This window comes from Chaetodon auriga, chromosome 15 (genome assembly GCF_051107435.1).
Source record: "Chaetodon auriga isolate fChaAug3 chromosome 15, fChaAug3.hap1, whole genome shotgun sequence".
NCBI lineage: Eukaryota > Metazoa > Chordata > Actinopteri > Chaetodontiformes > Chaetodontidae > Chaetodon > Chaetodon auriga.
In genome coordinates, this window is record NC_135088.1 from 14,274,217 (window position 1) to 14,299,698 (window position 25,482).

General features: G+C 43.2%; 1 protein-coding gene across 2 annotated transcripts; it reads left to right on the plus strand.

Moving 5' to 3' along the window:
• Window positions 1-1,218: 1,218 nt before the first annotated feature.
• On the plus strand, window positions 1,219-25,196 carry LOC143332434 (voltage-gated potassium channel subunit beta-2). Of its 2 annotated transcripts, none has more exons than XM_076749855.1 (14): window positions 1,219-1,631; window positions 18,435-18,478; window positions 18,561-18,598; window positions 18,895-18,974; window positions 19,182-19,226; window positions 19,740-19,784; window positions 19,891-19,934; window positions 21,600-21,686; window positions 21,847-21,932; window positions 22,048-22,168; window positions 22,265-22,359; window positions 22,503-22,623; window positions 22,882-22,970; window positions 23,135-25,196. In XM_076749855.1, exons 1-14 carry the CDS (start codon window positions 1,336-1,338, stop codon window positions 23,222-23,224), a joined length of 1,281 nt encoding a protein of 426 aa, XP_076605970.1. In that variant the 5' UTR covers window positions 1,219-1,335; the 3' UTR covers window positions 23,225-25,196. The 2 variants fall into 2 exon arrangements, with proteins under 2 accessions (XP_076605970.1, XP_076605969.1); XM_076749854.1 differs by lacking the exon at window positions 1,219-1,631 and adding an exon at window positions 5,625-7,206.
• Window positions 25,197-25,482: the final 286 nt, after the last annotated feature.

Genomic DNA, 25,482 nt, shown 5'->3' on the forward strand with positions numbered 1-25,482 from the left:
ACTCCTTTGCACTGATGCGCTCTCATTCATCGATTAAGTCACTGATCGTTCTGTAATCCCACGTATCCAACCTTTGACCCGCTGTGGAGCCACGTGTGAGGATGTGAGCAAACATTTTCCCGAACTTCGTCATGCGAGTCACGACTCGTCTGATTGTTTTCTTTTTGATCTCTGTCTCGTGGAATATTAAAAAGAATATCCCGCAGTGGTTTTATGGAGGGAGTGAAGGAATTATTTTCACGAGACACAGATTCATTTTTGTTTCCACTACTGGTCTTTAACCTGGGACGTCACAGCTATGCACATAGGAGATTAGAAGGTGGATTTCTTTGAATAATACTATGGAGAAGATAAATAATCCTCTCCACCAGCACCATCACTTTGCTTGCCATATTATCTTCTATATGTCTTTATCTCTGACTTCATTCCACTTCAGCACGCGGACGATGTCCTGTCCTTTTTTATGAACTGCACATCAGTGGTAGAAGATTTCAGTTTCCCCTCCAGTGGAAAGAGGTTCACACATTCTGAGCTCCTTTATTGTTTGTGTGAAAATCAGGCACTGGGGTTTGGCTTGTGCATTAACCTGGACCCCGACAATAACACTCAGCACTGGCCTGAAGCTGGTGCCAGGCTTTGGGAGGATGCCACTCTCTCTTTGTTTGAGCCAACAGGAGCTGGAAGGCTGCAAGACTGTTAGTTATGATGACATTGCCCCTGCAGATCAACCAATAATTGTAAATGTAGGCGAGAAAAAAAAAAGAAAAAAAAGAAAAAACACATTACTACTCAGTGTCTGAAAAAAAGGTCAGAGGTGAACTCTCACAGCCTCCATAGAGTCAGATTATACGATAGCCACAGAAGTACAGACACTTCATCCGGGCACTCTCTTAATCTGGACAAATGTAAGCTGGTGGGGCTTCGACACAAATCCCTCTTTTAAGAGATAAAGAGAGAACGATGCAGATTGCTTTTCCCATCCATTTTTACTCAAAGAGGCACCTCACATCAGCGGGAGTCATTATTTGTGACTGGGTGTTGCTGCTGACATGTTGGGACTGGCTTTGTTTTATTTTGGATTTAGACTCCACAAAGGAGCAATCAAGACTTTTTGATATTTTACAGGTGCTTTAAGTTCCTGTTTCCAGCGGTTTGATGTCTGACATCCTCGGGCCGGATGTTTCAAATCTTCACGAATCTCTATCGAAATAGCACTGCCTTGTTGTTTTGTTTCTAACTCAGAAGCAGCTTTTGCCCAAAGTAGATGTAGCAGGCAAACCCGAGCAAAAAGAGGAAGGATTTTCATCAGTTTGCAGCACTTGATTGCAGCTAGCAATGTTTGCCAGCCGTGGTGGAACTGGAGGAGGTAAAGGAGGGAAATACTCAGTGGAAGACCTCTATGGCATCAGTAAGAAGCCCAAGGCATCGTCCTCCTCAGGGAGTATCGTGGCCAAATCTGGAGCCCGGAGCAGCAAGACCCCGGACCAGAGGACCGAGTCAGAGGCCCTGGCTTCTCAGATCCTGGAGGCGGCGCACAGACTGGTGGAGCGACGCCGACTTGAGCTCTACCTTAGAGAATGTGGTCTCTCCCTGGCCGAGTGCGAGGCTGAGCGCTCCGCGATGACATACAGGTAAGAGGGCAGGAAGCGGAAAGAGGGGCAAAAGTACAGCATCATCATACTGTGAAACCATGATGCAATTTGATTTCCAAGAATAAAAAAATGTTAGTAATGACAGATGTATGGAAAATAGTGTCAAATTAAACCCTCTCTTCTATACAGTCATTGATCTCAAAATGCACATTAAAGACACCACAATGAGAACGACCGCACAGCAAATTATGGCAAATAACAAGTGAATATGCACATAAAGCTGCCATACCTGCAGAGAATAAGAAGTTAACTCCAGAAAGTCCGAAATATGTCAAAGCATCCTGTCGATGATCCATTTAAAAACCATGATTAGTATTTTTCTAATATATTACTAATGTGTTTGAAGAGGGCTGCAATTGAAGGCAGTGAGTGGAGACATCATTCATGGGTGGACAAAAAAAAGAAATATACTTGCTGTTTTTTTTTTTTTTTATTTCCCACCAGTGACCTAGAAAGAAAAATCGTGCGTTTGATGAGATTTCAAAGCACAGCAGTGCAGAATAAGTGTGGCCGGACTGCAAAAACATCTGTCTGTTCAGGAGCACTGATGATGATGCCAGATACAGTCACTTACACGGGACTGGTGCATCAACCATTGCCTTAAGTCTTCTCCCAAAGACAGCTTGACAGGGTCAGCATCAGCGGGGTGTAAGTTTTGGGGTTAATGATGCATGCTTTGACAGCAGAGGATGGGCAGTTGGTCGTTACAGTGCTCGTATCTCTCAGCTGAAAGTGCTCGCTATAGCTATTTTGGGACGAAAAGGTTGTTGTGAATCCATAACACATTTGTTCAAGTGTGACACCAGTTGTGAGCGCTGTATGTGTGCTGCTAATGCCTCTAATTTGAATTTTTGACATTAATTGCTCTTGTATTATTTCTTTTTTTTTATTCTAGTCTTATTTCTTATGTCATGTATTCATAATTAGTTATTCTCTAAGTCTCTATTGATCTGTACTTATTCAGTCTTTGTGCTGCTGTAACACCCGAATTTCCCCTCAGGGGGATCAATACAGGATTATCTTATCTTATACACCACATTGTTGCATATTTCATCATTGCAGATTTGTGTGCACTTAGGAATATCAGTGGCTGCTTGAACAATAGCCATATATAAACCAATTATTTTAGGAAATAGGGCTGCTGAGACACAATATGGCATTTTATTTGACAGGCTACATCCCAAACAGATGCACACAGGCATGAAGAGTCCTATAAAGTCACCTCTAGGTGGCAGTGTCAGCCTGGTGTGAGGACCAGGCAGCACAATGACTCAAAACCAGAAAAAGGATTTAAAAAATGCAGCTCTAATAGTATCATTTGTGTGGATAAATAAAAGAAAACACACCTCATGTACTCATGAGCGATCGGTAGCATTTTCTAGCAGCATGCGTTTGAGGACTGAAATCAATGAATGACATATCAGAGAGCATCTGAAGCGATTCCTGACAGCACCGCTTCCATCGCTGGTGCTTGTGAATTTCTTCTTACACCTCATGTCTGTAATGGCAGCAGTCTCCATACAGCCTCTGTGCATGGGATGTGTTAGTCTTGGTTAATTAGTGTCATGACGCATCAGATCTGAACTGCCTAATGACTGAAAGTGATCACTTATAATCAAGACAACAGCAAACGATCCAATTTGGTGTTCTCTCTAATTTGCTGCTTTTGCTGGAAACAACAATTTTCCACAAATCCACTGCTTTCCTGAGTGCTGACAAATTTGGGACACTGAGGGAAATACTTTTACAATACAATACTACAAACAGATAAAAAGGGCTAAGTGCCTCTTCACATAAAATAAAACTTAAGGATTGGACATATATTAACATATGAGAATTTGTCAAATGACTTCAGGTTCTTTGACATATTGAAGTAAAAGGAATTCTACTGAAAGCATTCAATAAACGTCCCGTGGCTGTCCTCTTTGTAACGAACCAAAACCACAAGCAAAGCAGCATGTCTGAGGGAATGCTTCAGCGTGGATAAATGCCCTCACTTTTGCTAAACTACATGCACATTTCACGTAGAGGCACAACACAAGGACTTCTGAGCATTCTTTATGTCTGCTGCAGTCCAAGAAAGAGAAAAGCTGCTGTTAGCATCCCTGCAGCTACCAGAAAAATGACAATGTGTCACTGTGGGAGATGAGTTTCTTCATTCTTCTTGCTGGACAAAACTAGCTATACTTTACATGTGTTACAATGTTAGTTTTACTGCGGCTGCAAATTGTTTTTAAATGAAAACTTAGCTGACTGAAATGAGGACAAAGTGATGAACCCTATAAATGGAACACGAACACGTTTCTGAAACACTGGACAAACTGAGCTCCTCAATATCATATCATAGTTATTCAACAGCCCTGGTGCATGTTCTTTTCAGATATATTCTTTTTTTTTGTGGTTAGATGTGATCAAGGGAGGGAGGCTCACCTAAAATCAATGAATGGACACATATATTTGCAGAATACCTCCCTCAAATAAGAGACTTACTGTGCTGCAGGCAACATTTTGAGAACGAGAAACATCATTATGCAAATAAGCTTGAGCATTGTGGAAGGAGACTCGGCAGTTTATAGAGGATCACAGAAGAAACGGGCTTTGCGCTGAGCTTTGGAGTCTTTCAAGGACATTCTCGTGGTACAATCTGTTGTATAATGCTTCTCGATAAGAAGGATGGTCCAAATCTATCCATAGATGGTCCACATAGCCTTCTTTTTGCAGAGAAGCGAATGGATGCATCTAAAGACGGGTTCATTGTTGTCAGTCGATGCAGAACTTCCATGTGGTGCTCTGCGTAAGTCCATTTAGTGTGATACAGTTGCTGAACTGTCAAGCAGGACGAATGCTGTTAAAGTGATGACGGCGATGGACGTGAAGGTGAAGGTTAAGCCTGTGATGAAGATTTAGCCAAAGCGATTACGTAGATTCATCTCCATTCACTTATGATATGAATTTGTCCAAAGTCTGGAAAACAAAATGAAGAGATTCTTGGGAAACTCGTGGCTGCAGATTCCTCATATTTGTGCTCATCGCTGTGCTTTAACAAGGCAGGAGATCATTAAACCTTCTCCTCCTCTCACATTTTCTCTCTGCCCATCCAGCTGGGAACTTCCCTGTGCTAACTTGTACTGAATAGGCCTAGTTCTTAAAAATTCCATCTCAAGTTACCTTCTGCTAGCAGCTGACTGCCATGCAATCTGTTCTGGGAGTGCAGATTGCTCTAAAGCAAGATTTCATTAGACACGACTCCTGGGAGCACGTTGACAGAAATGATGAATGTTTGCATGCGCGTCTGCATTTTTATCTGCACAAGACAAGTATTTTGCAGATCGTCCCGCTGTGCGGCATGAAACTTTCCGGATTGACAGCCTTCTCTAAGGACATGGCAGCATACCTCAGACTGTAAACACTGCCTTGAAGGAACCATTATCATTGCCTGGCCACCAAATGACACATCCGGTTCCTTTTAATATGATGTGATGCAGTGTGATATGATATGCCAGGCTGTGTTTTGTTATGATGTGATGTGATGTGACTTAGAAGTCGTGTAGCTCCTCTTTGTTGTGAGGTGATGGTGATGATCCAGTGTTGCAGTGCAATTTGGGTGATTGGCCATATAGATACCCAGTGAGAGGGAGACTGTTCTGAACATGGAAACATGGGTGTGGTAGAAAGGCAAAGAGGGATCCCTGCATATAGCAGAGGGAGGTGTGGAAAATGAGGAGCTCTGGCGATTTAATGCCGAAATTATAGTGCAGTGACATTATATTAATGTTATATATCAAATCTCTTGTGCATATATTTAAAAAAAAATCTGGTGTCTGGAGATTTTAGTTTTTTTTAATTTCAAAGCCCAGCGGAGTGTGCATAAGCTCCACTGACATAATGTGACGATGTGATGAGATGTTTGTACACCAGTGTGATGAAAAATGTAGAGATCACACCCGAGAGAGAGAGAGAGAGAGAGAGAGAGAGAGAGAGAGAGAGAGAGAGAGAGAGAGAGAGCATCTTGAAAACCCCCACATTGCTTGTGTGTCGTGAACATTTTTTGGAGCCTCTGGAGAAGAAGAAAAAAAAAAAGAAAAAGAAAAAAGGAAAGAAGAAGCAAAAGTCAGACTCTGACCTGACAAAAATGATGCGATGAGGGAGAGCCGAGCGGCGGCATCGAGCGTTTGGAAGCGTCCGCTGCAGCTGATTTTTGGGCCAGCATGCCGGCATTTTTTTCAAACCCGGGCACCGTGAGATTCTGTCGAACAACAGGAGAGCCGCACAGTTGCTGCTGCTGCCGGTATGTGATCGACTTCACACGCTGAGGGTAACAAAAAAAAAAAAAAAACCCGGCTCGGTGTTTGCTGTTGAATTTGTTTCTCTCCCCCCCTCCTCTCCCTCTCTCCCTCTTTCTCTTGCATCAATTTGATGCTGCGTGAGGCTGCTGGGCGATGATGCATCGGTGGGGTTTGACTGTGTGAATTCGCATCAAGTCTCGGACTGCTCGCCTCGGCAATGTAAATTCGAGCAATTCAAGCCGGTTTTTTGCTGACCCACCTTGCGACCAGAAAAGAAAGACAGAGAAAAAGAAAAATGCCTTCTTTCGACGCGAGGTGCGAGGATGCCTGTAGCTGTGATCGTGTCGTTGCTGCGGCACACTCCGGAGCTCCTCGGCTCAAGACAGACACAACTCACCTCAGCTGAAGAGGAGACGAGCTATCAGGTGTTTCACCCCCCAACATAAGCCGTGCGAGCCCGTGCATGTATGTGGGGGGATAGGCCGAGCTGCTGACGCTCTAGAGGGAGGCACTGAGGTTTCCCCCACGAACTGCCACATCCCCAAAATCCGTCTGAGGACTGCTGTGAGCTTACAAGCTTCCTGAGGATTTTTTGGAGAGCAGCCCTGATGCATCTTGTGAGTGTGAAAACTCAAAGAGCCTTTTGCCAGGTTTGCATCACCAGACAGGAGACAGAGCAGACGGTAACTCTGTGTGTGTCATGTTAGAGGCTGGACTCCTGCCTGCTCCCACCGACTCGCAGCCAAAATCTCTGACCTGCCCCGTCTGAGCCCTTTGTATGAGCAGCACTGCTCGGCCACAGCAGCACAACGGAGGAACCAGTGTCAAGCAGCACCAACAGTTTACAGACATTATTGCTCGTGTGACTTCCTAAAAGGGTCACCCCCAAACACACACACAGACACACACGCGCTCTCAAAATAAGAGACACCGGAAACCAGGGTCAGGATGCAGGTGTCTTTCGCCTGCACTGAGCACAACCTCAAGAGTCGCAGTGAGGACCGACTTTGTGGCCTTCGCACTGCTCCGCCTCCAGGAGGAAGCAGTGGAGGAGTAGGGGGAGGCGGTGGAGGAGGAGGAGGTGGTGGTGGTGGTGGTAGTGGAGGAGGAGGAGGTGGTGGAGGAGGAGGTAGTGGACAAGGGAGTAATGGCAACTACATCTCCCAAGGCTCAGTCAAGACCAGGGATGGGTCCGGGTCCCGTCAGGCCCCACAGGGCCATGCCCACATGAAGGAGGCCATCGGGCGCCACACCAGTATGAAGTACAGGTGAGTATGGAGATCAGGAGCTGGAGCTTCAACAGGGTGGAGGGGTGGTTTTCATTTCACTTTGATTCCTGCGGCCTTTTGACCTGCAGATTATCTCACAGGTACTAGATTATCATGACGAGCATCAGTGGCAAATCCTCCACAGGTGATGCGGCCGGCCCTCCTCTCATCACGAAGCTCTGGCGGCCAGGCTTTCTGTTCTTTCTATTTCTGTCCATCTGTTTGGCTGAGATGTGAGGTGAACTTCAGGTTAGCTTGAATTGTCACCAACATACATTCTGTAACGTACTGTTCAGGCTGCCTACATATTTATTAGCGAAGCAGCTCGGTGAGCGCACAGACAGCAGTGATTTTACTGACATTATAAAAAATGACATTTACTCTTTGAAAAAAACGCTTACGCTGACGGATGTAAAAATGCTTATATAATCCATACCCAACAGAAGTAATGTTATCAGAGCATGGCAGACAGTATGCATATAGGAGCATTTTGTGTTTAATGCAGATGTTACTCTGGCCTCTTGCTCTTCACCACAGAATAAATAAAAGCCTCCAATAACAGCTCACCTTAAATCACCCCGGGACACCCCAGCTTTTCTTGGAGGTTTTAAAAGCATTTCATTTTCATAATATAGCAGCGCAGCAGAGTGCCTTATGCACAGAAAAGCATTGCTGCACATACCAGGTCTGAGTCATAATGTAAGGGGGATGGGGGGCAAAACAGAGCGGATAAACAGTAAGAAAAGAGTGTCATTTGGAATTACTCTCTTTTACTTTCTGGCAGAGAGACAGAGTCAGTTCACCTTGATGGATTAGAGCTTCGGCTTGACAAGGACAGCTGTTCATGCACTCACGGAGGGATGCTCAGCAGTGGGAAATAATGCACTCTTACGTAAACACGCACATAAAAACACACACTCCATAATCTATAAGACTATAACCTCACACTGCCTGTTTGCTTCATTTAGACTGTAAAATGCAATGACTAGGAGGAGAGTTTTAATGACCTGTTTTCCTGGTAATCAGGCTGATTGAATCGCTGCCATTCTCTTCAGTCAATTTAGTTTTCATTTAATAGGATGCTTAAAAAGGGAACGAGGCTCGAGATGAAACCTGGATATCTCCACTACTCTTTTTTTTTTTCTTCCTTGAGAATTGCATACGTATTTCTGATTGGGTGGGATTATTCTGGTGTCTCTGCTGCCTCAGGAAAAGTGTCACTAATAGGGAGTGCATGAAGTCTATACAGCATATGGCCAGCCCCAGTTGCCAGGGGCAACACCCCAGGCAATGCCTTTAGTTTTTGTCTGTCTTCTTTCCTAATCAGCCGGTACTGCTGTCGCTTATCAGTCCTTTCAGCGACCGAGTCTGCTCAAAGCCCCGCCACCCGGCCACAGAGCGTGTTTATGGTACAGTGGTGGCACGTTCTCCATTTTGCACTGCTGTCACAATCAGACTGTCAGGAAGAAGCGGGAACGTCCTTAAGACGTGTCCGCACGCTGTACGACTGAGTCCGTGTGTCCGCGCAGAGAGTAAATGTCGGAGTTTTCTTGACATGACATTGATGGAGGCCGAATGAATCCCACAGGCGAGCAGAAGTGAACAGCAGAAAGTGAACTGGATCTCATCCTTATTTCATTTTCCAGATGGGGCCGAACGTTGGCGCGATGCGCCCTGTTCCACTGCATGTTTTCTGATCCCTCCTGCTATCTCATTAACCTGAGTCTTCATCACTCACCGGCAGGTTACAGACGATGGCACCTGCTGCCAGTTATTGCTCCCATGGGCCCCCGCTGTCGCCCCCTGCCCCAACTCTCTCTGTATCTCCTCCCTTTGATCGAAGTTTCGCAATTTCTGACTCGTTTTCTTTAAAATACCACAGTGAACGCCGTGCGCTGCGGCACTGAAAACCTGTGTGTGCGTGCATGTGTGTGCGCTCGTGGTCTGTAAGACAAGGAAAAAGCTGATGAAAATGTGACCAATGTGCAAAAACAACAGAAAAATGGCTCATCAGGGATGCTTTATATTTACCGTCTCTGGAGAAAACCTGATTAATCGTTAAATGAAGGGTTAATAAATCAATATTTAAACATTGGGTTTTAATCTTTGGTAAATAACATCAAAGAATTGGACTTATCATTATGTGATTACAATAACTGTGTAACTTTTGGACTAATTTGTTCAAGAAAACCAGAGGGTGACATTAGATAAACACAGTTTTAGATACGTTTTGCCCAAATGAGCAATTTGTAATGAAATAACTATCTTGGATATTTTGAAAATCTTTGAAATGTTTCGAAGACAGCAGTGATGCAGTCTTTTTTGGGACCTGTGGGGGGGTGAGTCTATAAGTAACACAAGCAAAGTAGTGTCACTCAGCAAACGGGCCGTTTCTATGGCAACCAGGCCCTCTCTTTTCACCAGCAGCAACCAGGTGAGCAGGTCAGGTGCATCTCCAGCACAGATTCATCTGCAGCTGCTGGACTTTTCTCACGGCTTTTTGTGATCTAATGGCCAGGGGACACATTGAGTCTGTTGCAGGCAGCTGGAAGCCTCGCACGTAAGAAGGGGAGCCATACTTAAAGCGTTGGACACCACGGCGCACAGCGTTACAGACAGTTTGGCTTGTAGCTTCCAAACCAGCTTCAATGACAGCAGCAGAGACAGGAAGGAGTTCAGGGATGATCACACATGAATGCCACTGTGCTGTTTCTAAATCCAACATGTTGGTTCTTTGCAGGGGATTTTGGCTCGTAATTTGTCAAATAGTTTAACATTTTGAGAAATGATTGGCTTTCTTGCAGATAGTGAAATGAGAAGACCAATAGCGCTCGCATGTCCGTGCACTAAATATGAAGCTATAGTCAGCGGCTGTCGATTAGCTTTGCATTGCACAAAGACTGGAAACGTGGGGGTGGGGGGAGGGGGTGTTTACACCATTAACATGCATCTTTGGTGATCCAATCAGAAGTTGACAGTGGGCAACTTAAACAGAACTGTCTGTGCTTGGACTGTTCAGTTTTCATCCAGATTAAACAAACAAGATATAATGTGCTAATTAGTGAGATTTAGAGGAGCTGGCAGGTGGATTTTGTTCTGTTGGACAGACCCAGGCTGGTTGTGTCCCCCTGCTTCCAGTCTTTATGCTAAGCTAATCCGGCTGCTGGCAGTAGCTTCATATTTAATGGATAGACATGAGAGTGGCATCAATCTTCTCATCTAACTTTGTTCTATACAAAAATAATCTTAACTCAAGGTCCACTTTCGAGCTTTTTCACATCTCATGGTCTTCATCAGCATGTGGACTTTCCTTTAGATGCTGTGATACTGTAGAAAGCTTGAGTTAACATTATTTTGTCAAACTACTATTCCCAAGGTAATATATGATCTCTCGCTAAACATTCAGGATTTGCTGCTTCTTGCTCATTAATGTCTTCCTGAACTTGGACGGCGTGAGACATTTTCACAGCAGAGACAAATAAACTAGAAAGTTAAACCAGACAACAAACAGAAATGTCCAGTCGAAGGTGATTATACCACAACGGAAGCTACTGCCATAACAATAATAACACCTGATATTCAGATGCATGGTTAGCTGGAGAGCAGGGCGTCCATGTGTTTGCATTTGGACCAGGGTCTGAAGTGTCCTGACATTCAGCTGTGCAGAGAGGTACTGCTCTCTATTAGAGGACACGTGAACAGTGAGTTTCGAAAGCTTGAACTCTCAGCAGCGGATGAAGTGATGATTAAGTCGTTGGTCCTGATGAACAACCCTGTCAGGTTTTACAGATATACTGTGGTCATTTATGGCTATGAGACAGAGATCCAGCCCTAGTCTTATTACTCTCACAGTATGCCCACTGTTACAGTTACCCCTTTACACCCGCTGAGGGCACAGTGACTTCACAGCCTCAGTTTGTTCATTTGATCCCAGACTATGTCCTGCGATCGATGTGTCTTTAGAGTTGCCTCATGCATAAAATTTTGAAAGAAAAAAAAAAAAAAAAAAGCTGTGGAAAAATGAGCAAGCAGGCTATTCCCACTTTGATAAAAACCCTATGGACATCACATGTATTTAACTTGTAATGAATCCCAAACAGTGATAAAATATGGACTTCACAGAGTGGAGTCATCATGAATAATAATTAAATGATAATTAAGTCATTTGGCCTCACAGTCTTAGCGTGATTAATACTCTCTGGAAACAAGCCGTTTGTGTAGCAGGGAGGAGAACAAGACGGCATCCTGCAACAACCTTGACCTTCAACTCTCCTCTCTCTGGATTTTTGAGCTTCCAGTTGGCTGAACAGATTAGTGACAGCGCTATGAGGTCCTGCTACAAGTTTTAGGCAAAGTCAGACTGAATCTTCACTTGCTTGACTTCAATGTGGCTCGTAATGAAAATATATCTAAGCTACGATCTGCTTTTGGCTGCAAAAATATCATTTATCACCCTCAAATATAGGCTTTAAGATCAGGTAGCTGAATATAAATCATAGACTTGTGTAATACTTTGTACAAGCTATAATTTATGCAGCTGCATGTTGGAGACCTTTAAGAGCTTTTAAAACCTGTGCACAGAAAAGCACAGAAAGCAGACAACTTAATCTTTTCCAAATGTGAAGCGACTGCTGGGTCAGTGTTGTTTAATGAGGCTCACGTCTGTCAATATTTGTGCGGGGATGGACACGATGGCACGAGGGCTTGATTGAACTGCGAGCACTGTAGTCAGTGCCAGAAAATCCTCGTCACGTTTTCTGAATAGGCCGTCCAGTCAAAGTCAAAGTCTGATGTTGTCTTCCGGCAGAGACAAAGTCATCACTGCATGTCATTATGTAAGAACAGCAGCACAGCCTAATGAAAAAACAGTCTCCACAGGTCCTGGAAAAATCTCAAAAGTATTCAATATATGGTCCAAATTAAAAAAAAATATACCTTTAAATTATAACAGCTCTTTGGATTCATAGTTACTTGTCCTGAGAGTGGAATTTTTCATTTATTTTGGCTGTTGGAATAAAATTTTTAACCAAGCAGGTCGCTTTAAAAAGCCTTAATTTTACCAATATTTAGCTGTCTGGAACACTGAAAGGTAATTTCAGTATTTCCACAAACTTATTGTGGCAAAGCAGCAAACTAGTCGAGATCTTTTAAATTACAGAGAAACCAGGCAAGCTCAAAACATCTCAGTGACATTTAATCATCTTAAATTCAGCTTGAGCTGTCAACGCCTATATTTATCAGGCAGCAGAGCGGGAAACTGACATCATTCCAAAATTCGGCTTCACCCCTGTCTCAGCACACATAAAACAAGACGGCAAGTAGCAGCACATTGCCGTGACCTTTTCTCACACTGAATTTCATTAATAATCTCCTTTTGAACACTCTGAGATGATCCAAAGTTCAGACCATGCTCTGTTTTGGCACTGTTTCACCTTCAAGTCGCATTTTACGCCAAGTTCACCTCCAAAACGTAAATAGTGGAGTGCTCCATATACATCCCGATGTCCAGCCATAAACAGACATTTCACACAAATATAACAAGGTTCACAGTTTTAATATCAGCTGGTGTAATCTCTCAGCTGTGCTACTTCATTACGTGCAATTGCAGTTAAGAGGACAGTCACGACCACTAATAAAGTGTTAGCAGCATTAAGGAGAGCGGTTGAGTTTGTGTGTGTGTGTGTGTGTGTGTGTGTGGGAGAGAGTCTGTCTTTGTGCTTTTTTTTCCATTTGCTCCACTCACAGCATGTGTATTTTATAATTAGGACAGACCTACTTTCCAAACTGTTTTAATATAACTGAATTAAAAACATCACATTGCATGAAAAGTCTGTTGTTTAGCCTAATTCTTTAATAATAGCTGAAGCAAGAAGTGGAACGCTGTCAGAGTTACGCCGTCCCTCCGAGTTAAAGAGTCGCCTCACACTAAATGCATGTTGTCACTTATGTTGGTATCAAGCAGTGCGGATAGTTTTATTTCTGCAGGTTGTGAGATATCCGTCTGCAGAACGTCTGCCTCAGTACGACGGAAATGAGGGGGATTTTATTTGTGCTCACACTTATTACTTTTCATTCAGCAGCAGAAACAATGCCCCTGATACTCTGGATGCTCCTCAGACGCTCCTTTTCAGTAAAACCACTTTCTATTGAAGAAATAGTCCCTTTGAAAACTGTGAACAGGTCTACGGAACATTCAGCGTAACAAGGACACTGATCATGGAAAAGAGACGCCTGCGTTGCCTCTATAAATGTATTTCCTCGATGCTGTGAGCGCCACATGTAAAAATCCGCTCACCTCCATTGGGCTTAGGGCGAGGCAGAAATCTCTGCATGAGTGAGAAAACATGTTCTTTGTAATTTGGGTGAACTGACCCTTTAAAACCCTGAAATGGTGTGTACAGCATTATTAAACGAGAACAGACAGTCCACCGTCTTCCCACAATATGTGCTCAGAATATGTGGGTATAAGCACACACGCACACACACACACATGCACTGACGTGAGTGTTATTAATATCTCGGTTAGCTTCCCCCTGGAGAAAAGCCTGCTCAGCATGTGTGTGGCATTTTATGACAACCACGGCAAAAAAAAACCTCCATCATTTGCACCTAACCATCTGTATATAGTGTCTTCTTCCCGTCTCAGGTGAAAACTAACTGTAAATGTCAGCACAGGTTAAAATGCTGACTACACCGTGACAGAGCACCTGTGCGCCTCCTCTCTCTCCTCCATTAATAATGTTTGGAACAGCCAAGCCAAGAATAATCACCTCGTTTGGAGTTCATGATTTATGTTTTTTTTTTTTTTTTTTTTTGGAGGGGGGGGGATAAGCAAGATACAGAAAACAGAGAAAACAGCCCTACTTACAATGGCTACAGAGAAGCATCTGTGTTTCTGTGGGCTCACGGGTGCATTCATGCATGACCGTATGTAGATCTGTGCCTGCGTTGGAGTGTAATTCCCATCAAGCGTGAATATGCACGTGAAAGCATCGACCGGCCCCACTGACGCTCGCACATTATAGATCTCGTCAGTTTTCAACATTCTGCGAATCCATGTCAAATGAAAATGTAGGCCGAGCGTCTGTAACATGCGTGTGTGTGTGAGAGAGAAAGAGTGGGAGAGACTGTCACGAAGGAGCGAGTGAGAGGAAGGACAGAGCATGTGTCTCTCCAGACTCACTGATAGTAATTTAGCAGACTGCAGCACTGCAGAGAGTGGTGGAGCTGAGAGCAGGGAGGGGGCGGCCAGTTGTCACACAGAGAAACAATGACATCCTCCATTGCCCAGAAACAAAAAAGAAATATTGTGTTTCATGTGGCAAAGCAATCATGAAATTCACCCGCAAAAGCATGCCGGTGTCTCGTTTGGTCCTGTTACGACGTGCTCATGCACGGTGTCAACCAAAACATGTTGGTCTGTCAGCTTCATGCACTTGTTTTCCATCTTTAAAGAGCACACTGAATATAAGCGCACCGAAACGGGAAGGGTGCATTTGTGTAACAGCTGCGGATGCTGCTGGGTGCTTGACATTCTCTTAATGCTGACTCATGTTTAGCTGCTGCATTTTCTTATTGGCGCCTCTGCTTTTCATCATGGTCTTTTTGAAAAGTTTGGAGAGAAGGTGCAGTCCTGTGTGTCTGAGGTGGTGAACACAGTCGGATTCAGGCTTAAGTGATCTAATGAATCCACATTCATTACGGGTGCGAGACAGCCTCAGGCTAAATAACAGGGTTTTCATACACAGCACTACAGATGTAAAACTGGAGGTGATATAATGAAAATACATGCAGTCTGCTGAATATTTAAAAAACTACAATATTTATCTTCAAATAGGTCCAGTTTGGGAATGCGCTAAAATGTAAAGCATGCAATTTATATGCCTTCAGTGTGCATGTACGCGAGTTATGCTGCATTGATGCTGAGACCTAATTTGCTATTTTTCAATGAATTTTAAGCCTTTGTTTTCATGATGAAACTGAGCAAGCACTGAATATTTCTGTGGTGCTGTTATTGGTTCAGTCTTGTTGTTAGACAAAAAATGTTCCTTTCCTCACTTTCCTTGACTGAAGTTGAGGCAAAAAGGCATCATTTGATGGATGCCACATAAATGCCAGTAAAGAAGAACTGAACAAATGAAAAAAATATTTATTTGAGAAAAAAAAAGAAGCTTTCTCTGAAGCGTGTTTTCTCCCATGTGCCTCATTTCTATTTACTCCCAGCGTTCAAAGTGACTGTCATGTCTGAGAACAGGCAGAGCTGTCATTGGTTGGCAAACGGTGAACCAGAGCCACATTACCATACAAGGAATCATCAACATCAAACCCCGCTTGCGCTTTTTCCATCCATATAGCATTCCTGACCTTCCACCTGTGTGCTATTTTGACAGGCTTTAAAGAAATGACACAAACAATATGCGTTTCACACCCACACGCAGCGCACACACGAACACTGACGCCCCCACAGAGCAAACGCTCACACAGTGGCACAGACACAAATGCTTACATATGCAGGAATCTAAAAATAGCTTAAGGTCAGGCATTAAAATAGACCGGGGAAAATAAAAGCAGGACTCGTTCGACTGAGTGTAACTGCTCTGACAGTCTGTCTTTCTGCATTTGGTTATTTGCGGCGGACGCAGGCAGGCAGACAAGCAGAGAGGAGAGAGGCGCCGGAGATAAAAGACGGCGAGCGGCGAGTTGCACTGCAGTTCTGCTGCCTCTCCAGCTGGCTCCCCGGCTAATTAGAATGGGGGAGAGCGCGCATGGAGGAGGAGAGCAAGCATGAAGCCCACACCATTTTCATCTGTACATGCTCCTGTGGTCAGAAATGCAGCTCTGCGCTTCTCCACACTCGCCCTTCAAAATTCAGCTGTCTGGATGATCAGATGAGGCATGTTGGGTAATGGACTCCTCTGTAGCTTATGGAACATTTTGGGCCGTTTACGGCGCAGAGCAAAGAAGCTTTTCCTGGACTCTATATCTGAGCTGAGCCCTGTTCCCTCCGGCTGTGTCACTGACCCAGTGTAATACACTGAACTGTTAACATATGAAGGATAAAAGGTCAATTGTTCAGAAATAATTAGACACAGGCAGTAATTTAACCACAGGCGAGAAGGGCTTTCACTCAGGAGCAGTAGAGGAGGAAGTATTCACGTCCAGGAACACAGTGGAAATAAGATGACATTTTATGTTTTTATGCCTCCGCTCCAGTGACAGCCATCACCGGAGGCAATATGTTTTTGGGTTGTCCGTCCGTCCACCTGTCCACCCGTCTCGTTCCCCTGAATGTAATATCTTAGAAATGCCTTGAGGGAATTTCTTCAAATTTGACACAAATGTTCACTCGGACTCAAGAATGAACTGTTTCAAATTTAGTGTCAAAGCTCAAGGAGACCTCACAAAACACTTTTTTTCAAGAATTCATATGTTAATTATGACAAATTTCATGAGGTGATGATGTTTTAAATTCAGAATACATATATATATATATATATCTCAATAAGGTCAGCTGCATGATGATGTCACACATGATGTTCTGCAAAAATCACTCAGGAGCAGAAGGGCAGACTGTGACCATATTTCACATTTGGTCAGATATTGAACTGGTGACACTAATCTTGGGCATCCACCTTCAAACTGTGCTGATTGTAGAGATTTTCTGTGCTGCCGGTTTTAAGATGTGTGTCAAGTGTCAGTGTTTTACAATCTGTAGCTTCTTTGCAGCAACATCCATGTTTGAGTCATTGTAGTCCACCATAATCTCATTGGTTCAGCGACCTCCATAGTGCCCCTAAACACACCCCAGACTTGGGTTGCTTTGACGTTCATGAAATTTTGTGTGATCATTGGTCTCATCATTATGAGTTTGCTGAACAGGAAGTCAGCCATTTTGGATTTTGCATGTCCATTTGAATTTTTGAAACGTGTTTGAGGACTTTAGGATGCTCAAAAACTTGTCATAATTGGGCTTGGGCGTGGCATGTCAGGACTGTAGCGCTGCCTAATGACTTTTAGCCTCCACGTGCATTTTTGATGTCCTGGATATACTTGAAAGCTCAGAAAAACGCACGCACATCACAACCTGTAATCATGCTTGACAGACTCCGTAGCGCCCCCTGAAGTGTGGAAGGTCTTAGACAAATTTGCTCCGATATTCATGAACTTTGGTCCTCATATTGCTCTTTCAGACATATTTCATGGTGGCTTTCATTAACTTAAGCAAGAACATCACAAGTGGTTAAATGAGTCTGTGCTTGAGTGTGGCGATGTGGCTTAACAGTGCCCTCTACAAAATTTCAACAAAGTAGCCCTCATGGCACATATTTTTGACATTTACATGCACTCTATTTGTATGAACTTCTACAGGATCCACCTCAAACTTGACTTTCATAATGCTAAATTACGAAGCTTTTGAGATTCCATGCAATGCCGCTATGACGAGACTGAAAATCTGCATGTTTTGCCATGAAACAGGAAGTTGTTGTAACTTGACTGTACATTGTCCAACATGCAGCAAACGTGACATGTATGTACAATGTGTGGTCTACACTTGATATACAGTAAGAGCCAGTGATGCGTCAAACATGGTCGCCGTGGCAGACACATGACGCCATGCCAAACAGGAATGCTTCATTCGAGCAGCATCAAACTTCATACAGTTATTGACGGACCTTTCACGTTCAGGAGTCATATTCACAGCATCACCTACTGGTAACAGGAAGCAGACCACATGTGTCAAACATCATTTGGTTCACATAAGATTTGCATTGTGTGGTCTACACTTTACATACTATTATTGTTAGTATTATGCTTGCAGCTTTAATTCTAGTTTGTGCTTGTATTTTTGGTTTTGCATTTGCAGAACAAACTTTACTTGAGTCAAAGCAGCACTGCTGCACTATTACTGTGACATACTTAAATACTAGTATATCAAAGCAATGCCAGCAAAATGTACTCTATGAAAAGTACTATGCAGATATACAGTACATTGTATTATGAGTTTATTGAATGTTTTAGCTGGTAAACATGGAGCCAGCTTTAACTACTTTACAAGCTATTGGCTATCTTTGCTTCTCACTCATGCACGTCAGTATACTGTAAGATGGGATCTCACACCTGTGATTGTGTGTGCACATGTATCCTAAATACACACATCATACCATCTCTTCCCATCGTCTATCTCTGATCTTCACAGACTGTTTTTCTTTCTTTCTTTTTTTCCACAGGAACCTGGGGAAGTCAGGCCTCCGTGTTTCCTGCCTCGGGTTAGGTGAGTCGGTTTGAAGGCGGGAAAATATTCATCTTTGTTTCAAACCTTCAAACAAAACAAACGTCTCTCTCCTCTCGCTCAGGCACCTGGGTGACATTTGGATCACAGATCTCTGATGAGGTGAGAATTCTGTTGTCTCTCTCCGTGTGAGGAGTCGACTGCAGAGCGTGTTCACTCATATTGCTTTTGTGGAAAACACTCTGTACTGTGAGCACAAATCTCAGTGTTTTCAATTATAGACATGTTTCAAAATCCCACAGACCTGGTACCTGGAAACTATGGTCACATGGTGAGATATTAGATATTATGTCTACTGTATTATCCTCCCTGCATAGTGCCCTTCACGGACGACCTCTGCGTAATTGGAATTTATCCACTGTCTGCCCCTCTCAGTCTCAATTTTTGTGTTCCCCCAGATGGCTGAGAACCTGATGGCCATAGCTTATGAGAACGGAGTGAACCTGTTTGACACGGCGGAGGTGTATGCCTCTGGAAGGTCAGACCTCACTTTTTCATCCGAGCATCGGCTGAAACTTTTGCTTCTGTTTTACTTCTTGTAGAAAGGTTTTTAATCATCAGTGAATAACTGCGTAGTCAGACTTCATGAAACGTTTCTGCACAGTTCCTGTATGATTTAATATTGTTGTGCAGTGATCTGAAGTCAGCACCAAGCCATAACAATAAACGATGTGTTTCTCCATAGAGCGGAAATCACTCTAGGAAACATCATCAAGAAGAAAGGATGGAGGTGATATGACTCATTTTTCTGAACTGACTCACATGCATGTAAAAAGCTTTCTGACTCTTGTTAGGGTCATGAATTTATTTTTTCAAAGCTTAATAATCCCTAATACTCCCATGCTGTTCTGAAATGCACTGCATTGCTACGTGGTTTTATTACTGTTGGAACAGACGCACCATTAAATTATCTCAAGGGAAATTCATGCTTTTTAGACAAATGAGGAGCTTTAGCTTCAGAAAGACTATAAAAGGCTAAAAATGCGACAATAAACTCCCAGATCACAAAACATGCGGGAAATCCTTGAGATATTTTTCAACCGGAGAAAGATATTTGGAAAAATAAAAGTCAAAAGGAAGAAAGAAATACAATATTGGTCCAAATAGATTTTTCAATGTACCGAAGATTCAGGCACAGAGAAGGGAAACTGCTTGCTTAGATACTGTAAAAACTATTAGAGGTAGATATGATTAGATTTTCCCATAATTAACTGTGCTCTGAACCCTCCTGTGTCCTTGCCAGGCGTTCAAGTTTTGTCATCACAACAAAAATCTACTGGGGAGGCCAGTAAGTATAACGTTAAATGGCTGTATTCTCATTTTCAATCAACATCCTTGCTTTCATTTTTCGTTTCAACAGAACATCAAAACTATGTCTTTTCATCACTCCACAGAGCAGAGACAGAGCGGGGGCTCTCCAGAAAGCACATTATTGAAGGTAGAGTGTAATCTGTTTTTTTCTTTTTCAATGAAGTACCTGGAATTCATTTCTAAAGTATCACAACCAAATACACGAAGGTTCAGGGTGAGGTCCAGGTCATGAAACTCAGTACATGGAATCCTACAGTTCAAATATGGTAAGAAAATTAAAGGAAAAGGGTCAATTTTTAGAGCTGTGTTGTTACTAAATCCTTATTTATTTGCTGAACATAGAACATACTGCACATTGAAATTCAAAAATCTGTTTTATTGGAGTGTGGGGTTCTTTGTTCGTGTAAAAATGTTTCCCAGAGTGCATCAGTTCAACCCCGACAACAGACACGGAGTTGTGATGAATCATTTGATGACCCTTTAATCTCTGAGTGTGAGCACTGTTTGTCTCGCTCGGTTAAAGCCGCTCCACGTCGCATGTCACAGTAAATACATCAGCGTGCCTTCAAATCAAAGAAGAAGTGACTGTGAAGGAAAACGTTTGTAGTGGTTGTGGAGATATGTTAGCAGGAGATGATGTGCGTGATTGTACCGAAGGTGAAGAATGGAAATGCAGAGTGAAATCTGATTTCTGTCTTGAGTCTGGGACAAAGGAGGACAAAAGTACAGGGGGTTAGACGAGGGGCGTAGGGACAAAGCTTCGGCTCTGACAGCATCTCAGGTTCGTTGTTTTTCCAGCCACTTAACCAGCTCCCCCTCCCGAGAATGATCTTAAAAAAGCTGAGAGACTTCTGGCCTTGTATACGGTCATCTTCTTTGTGCTGTAAGTAGTATGGCCTTGAGGTGACCATTCACCACGGAGCTGAATGGGCTGTCTTAGCATCATTGTCATGAGGCTTTTGATTTGAGGCCATTGCGTAATGAGTGAGCTACATGCAAAGACAGTGCTCATATTTTCACTTCATGTGTGACGTTAACCTCTACATCGAATTATTAACATATCCAAGGTTGGAAAGTTGGAACACTGTCCCAAAAAAATTGAGAATTGGCATAAAATAATAGATTTTTACCCTCCAGCAACATACTGTGTTGAGAATAATCACTGCTTTCTTGGGACAAGTTATTGTCAAAATGCTGCATGGACGCTCTTTTCGGTAATTTCTACCACGCTGACTTCTTTTTAGCCATACTAGTGGTGTGGCTCTATGGACGGCAGTGTCAGTCTGCCGGTCTTTGTTCCAAACTGAAATATTTCAGATGGATTCCCATGAAGTTTTGTACAAGCATTCATGGTGCCGCCATAAGCCTGACATCACAGCTGCAGGACGGATCATCATGAAACTTGGTACAGAGATTCACGTCCCCCTCAGGATGAACTGCTATCACTTTGTTGACCCTTCAACTTCTCATCTAGTGCCGTCATCAGGTCGAGTTTTCAATTTGTCCCATGTTTTGGTTTATACCTGGAAAATGAACAACATTCCCATCAGCTTTAACTCACTGTGTGACTGCTAACTAGCAAATGTTAGCATGTTAACACACTAAAACGTATGGTGAACATAGTAAACATTACACCTGGTAAGCATCAGCATGTTAGAATTGTCTTTGAGAGCACGTTAGCATGCCGACATTAGCATTTAGTTCAAAGCACAGCTGTGCCTCAGTGCAGAGTCTACGTACAAGCCCATGATGAAATAATGATGACGATTAATCATTGACCACTGTTTTACAGGTTTAAGAGGATCCTTATTGAGACTGCAGCTAGATTATGTGGACATCGTCTTTGCCAACAGAAATGATGTCAACAGTCCGATGGAAGGTCAGTTACTGATGTTTGGATCTCATGTTTGCTGCAGATATCATGTGGTAGTCATTACAGTAGTTTTATGTCTGCACGAAAAAGCTGTAAAAAAAAAAAAAAAAAGTTCCCTAAAGTGATAAATGTAATTGAAATATGATGTTATTCCCGTGATTTGCAGAGATTGTACGGGCCATGACGTTTGTAATAAACCAGGGTATGGCCATGTACTGGGGAACCTCACGCTGGAGTGCCATGGAAATCATGGTGAATGCTGGTCTCCCATTCACACAGGGTCACTCTGCTAATGTACTGCTGTCAATTTATGGCACAAATGCTGAGTGGTAACCATGGCCTTTTGTTTCCGTCTGTTCGGCACCAGGAGGCGTACTCGGTGGCACGCCAGTTCAACCTGATCCCACCTGTGTGTGAGCAGGCAGAGTATCACTATTTCCAGAGGGATAAAGTGGAGGTGCAGCTTCCTGAGCTCTACCACAAGATCGGTCAGTTGTCCTCAGTCTCGCAGCTCTACACATCCTTATTTTTCCAGTTTAATGTTTTGCTTCATTCCAATGCCTATCCTTAATCCACTCTTTCAGGTGTTGGAGCCATGACCTGGTCTCCACTTGCCTGTGGATTAATCACAGGGAAGTACAGCGATGGTGTACCAGAGTGCTCCAGAGCAGCAATGAAGGTCAGTTTGATTTGACCGGCCCTCCTCTGGGATTTCTCTCCCTGAAAATCAGCCTCAGTGTAATTCTTTCTCCAATCAGTGGGGCATTGCGGTGTGAAATCAGTGCTGTACCAATGCTTTTCTCCATTTTGCTCCTGGTGAAGGGGTACCAGTGGCTCAAGGAGCGAGTGAACAGCGAAGAGGGCCGCAGGCAGCTCGCTAAAATCAAGGAGCTCCATCTACTGGCGGACAGACTGGGCTGCACCGCTGCACAGTTAGCCATAGGTACAACCCAGGCAAAAAAACAGGATTGTACAGTGCAGACACACACAGTCATAAAACTATTGATTCAATATGTTTGTTCACTTATTTCAAAAAAGCACTTGTAGTACTTGGTACTTGGTCAGCTGATATTATTATCTTTTTTTTTTTGGATACATGTTTAAGTTGGCCATGTGATATATACAAAAAACACACAAAAAAATCCTACTTTACCCACTTTTCCGTGGTTATCTCTCACTGGTTTTCTCTGTTTTTTTCCAGCCTGGTGTCTGCGCAGTGAGGGAGTCAGCTCAGTACTTCTGGGTGTTTCTACTACAGACCAGCTGCTTGAGAACCTGGGTGCCCTCCGGGTAGATTTCTTCTCCCTTTTTTCCTCCTGCATCAATAATTTTGCCCGACATATTGAGCCATGGTTGTTCCAACCAATAGATATGCTACTTTGTGTGTAATACGCAGTGTCAAAAGTGACAGATCACATTTGAAACTGATTGCCGTTCTTCCTCCCTTCTTGCAGATTTTGTCTCAAATGACCCCTCAAACCATTACTGAGATTGATGCCCTGCTGGGAAATAAACCACACTCAAAGAAAGAGTTGCGCGCTTGAAGATGCAAATCTGAGTGACAGATGATGTTTCAAGAAGACGAGGAAGACAATGACATTGGGAAACATCGCTTTTTGCTCTGCTGTATACTCAACAACTTGCATGTCCTCAGCAACATTATGCTTCCAGTATGTGCGCATATCCATTTTGCGCAGTACATTGTATCATGTATGAAAAAAAAGAAGATCTCTCAATTGTGAAAAAAAAAACAAAAACCAACAGGTCATATATTGCTCACTGCAGATTGTTCACAGACTAGTTATTTCTACAGAGGGGGAGACTAAAGCGGATTGGAGCGACCGGCCTCTGCCAACCACAGAGACCAAGAGAGCTCGAAAGATATTCAACTGCTGTCAAAGCAGATTTGACTCTTAATCAAAAAGTGAAAAAAAAAAAAAAAACCCACCTCTGTGCTAAAATGCAACTTTACTGCGTGAACGGTGCTTTCATTGGACATCTGAATCCCCTCCCCTTGCAGCTGCCTGTTATTCTGTATGATGTTTAATACCCAGCAGCCAGAGAGCCAAAGGTTAGTACTCATGTGTCTAGCCTAACATTTCCCATAGTGTGCATGTGACTGGTCTGCCACGCTCACTGCTTTACAGGGTTGGGAACAATGGATTACTTGTAGTAAGTTAAAGTGACCTGACTGTTAAGAAAAAAAAAAAAAAACTAACCCAGTCTGGTACAACTTTAAAAACACAGCAGACGACAGTTTTGCACATGCTGAAATAATGATTGACATTAGCACAAATTGCTCGATCCAACGTTCAAATGAATGGATCATACTGTAATTGATACATTGGCTTTTAGATGGAAGTGCAGTTGCAGTTTAAAGTTATCAATCAGGAATGAGTAGTGGGTGAGATTTTGAAAGTAACTTTCCCAACCCTGCTGCTTTCTCAGCAGTCTTTTTGCCTCCTCTGTTTGTAAACTGTGCGCATGTCCCTTTAAGAGAGAACAGCCCGAACAGGGTGTATATGTGGCATGGCTTTTATGGCTTATGTAGATTTGCAGTGCCCTTGTAAGCCATTTTTTTTACTCTAAATGGTCTGGCAGTTTGATCCAGGATCTGTGCTGGTGGGCACTCTTGCTTTAAAGACTCTGCAGTCTGAAGACACGGCCGTGTGTCCGTCTGACATATAATTTCGTATTGTCCTAAACTGTATCAAAAGATGTTGACGTCACCTTCAACGATGCCATTCTTGTGAAGAGCATCACTGTCCCTAAATCAGAGGTTTTGAGGCAGTTGGACTGTATGGAAAGGGCACTGAGCATCTGACACAAAGATTTGGACACACTGTGGTGAACTAGTAGTTTTCAAATGACAGGACATAAATGATAAGTCTGAGTTTATCAAATGTGATATTACTCTTGCCACAGGTCACTTGGGGTAAGATTTAGCAAATGTAACTTTTTTTTTGTGGAAGCCTAAAAATATAGCTTCTCTGCTCATTTCTCTGGGAGTTCTCTCTCTCTCTCTCTCTGTACCGTTTGTTCCCTCCACTCTTGCACACATGCACAACTCATTTTATACTGTGCATTTTCACGTCCGCTCCCTTTAGTTTTGTATTGATTTCATCGTTTTGTAATGTGAAGAGGGGATTTGTTCCTTTTGTGATTTCCTCATGAAAACAGCACTAATCTCTAGAGCGCGGGGGGGGGACTGTTTTGATACATGAAGTTGTTTTAGTTGGCACAAGGTTACATTAGTACTGTAAATAGGCTTAGCTGTTTGGCAGTGAGATAACGACATAAAAGGTTAAATATGTGAATTACGAAAGAATTCCTGCAGGAGCAGCTGAGACGTTGCTCCCCTCTGTGACTCTGTGATGATGTACAGTTCGACTGAGTGTAGCTTCCAGTGTACATAGATACTTCAGTCAAACCTTGAAAGTGTAACTTTGCCTGCATAACTTACATTTTACTGTCTTGCAACAAAGAGAACCCAAAAGAGAGAAAACACTGCTCACACTGAATGTATCATGTCTGTTGCTCGATCTAACCTAAAGGGACCAAGCGCATCACACGTTGTGAAGGTAGCGTCTTTTTGTGTTTGAAGCTGTTAATGTAAAAACCTGCAGAGCTGCCGAGCAAACGTTTACAGTGGGATTCAGAGAAAAGGTTGTCCCATGCACGCACCACTCTAAGTCCAAATGTGCTCATAGAATCAGGTGTCGCGTAGGTAAATCATACAGTAGCTGTTATGCTGAACGTTATCTAACCATCCATGCTAATATTTGGAATAAACCATTTGCGT

Excerpts from the sequence above, each read along its gene's own strand:
- LOC143332434 (XM_076749854.1), top strand. The coding sequence starts at position 6,887 with ATGCAGGTGTCTTTCGCCTGCACTGAGCACAACCTCAAGAGTCGCAGT. Across the intron at positions 18,599-18,894 it reads GATCACAGATCTCTGATGAG|ATGGCTGAGAACCTGATGGC; the intron begins GTGAGAATTCTG and ends GTGTTCCCCCAG. Across the intron at positions 21,933-22,047 it reads GGAGTGCCATGGAAATCATG|GAGGCGTACTCGGTGGCACG; the intron begins GTGAATGCTGGT and ends GTTCGGCACCAG.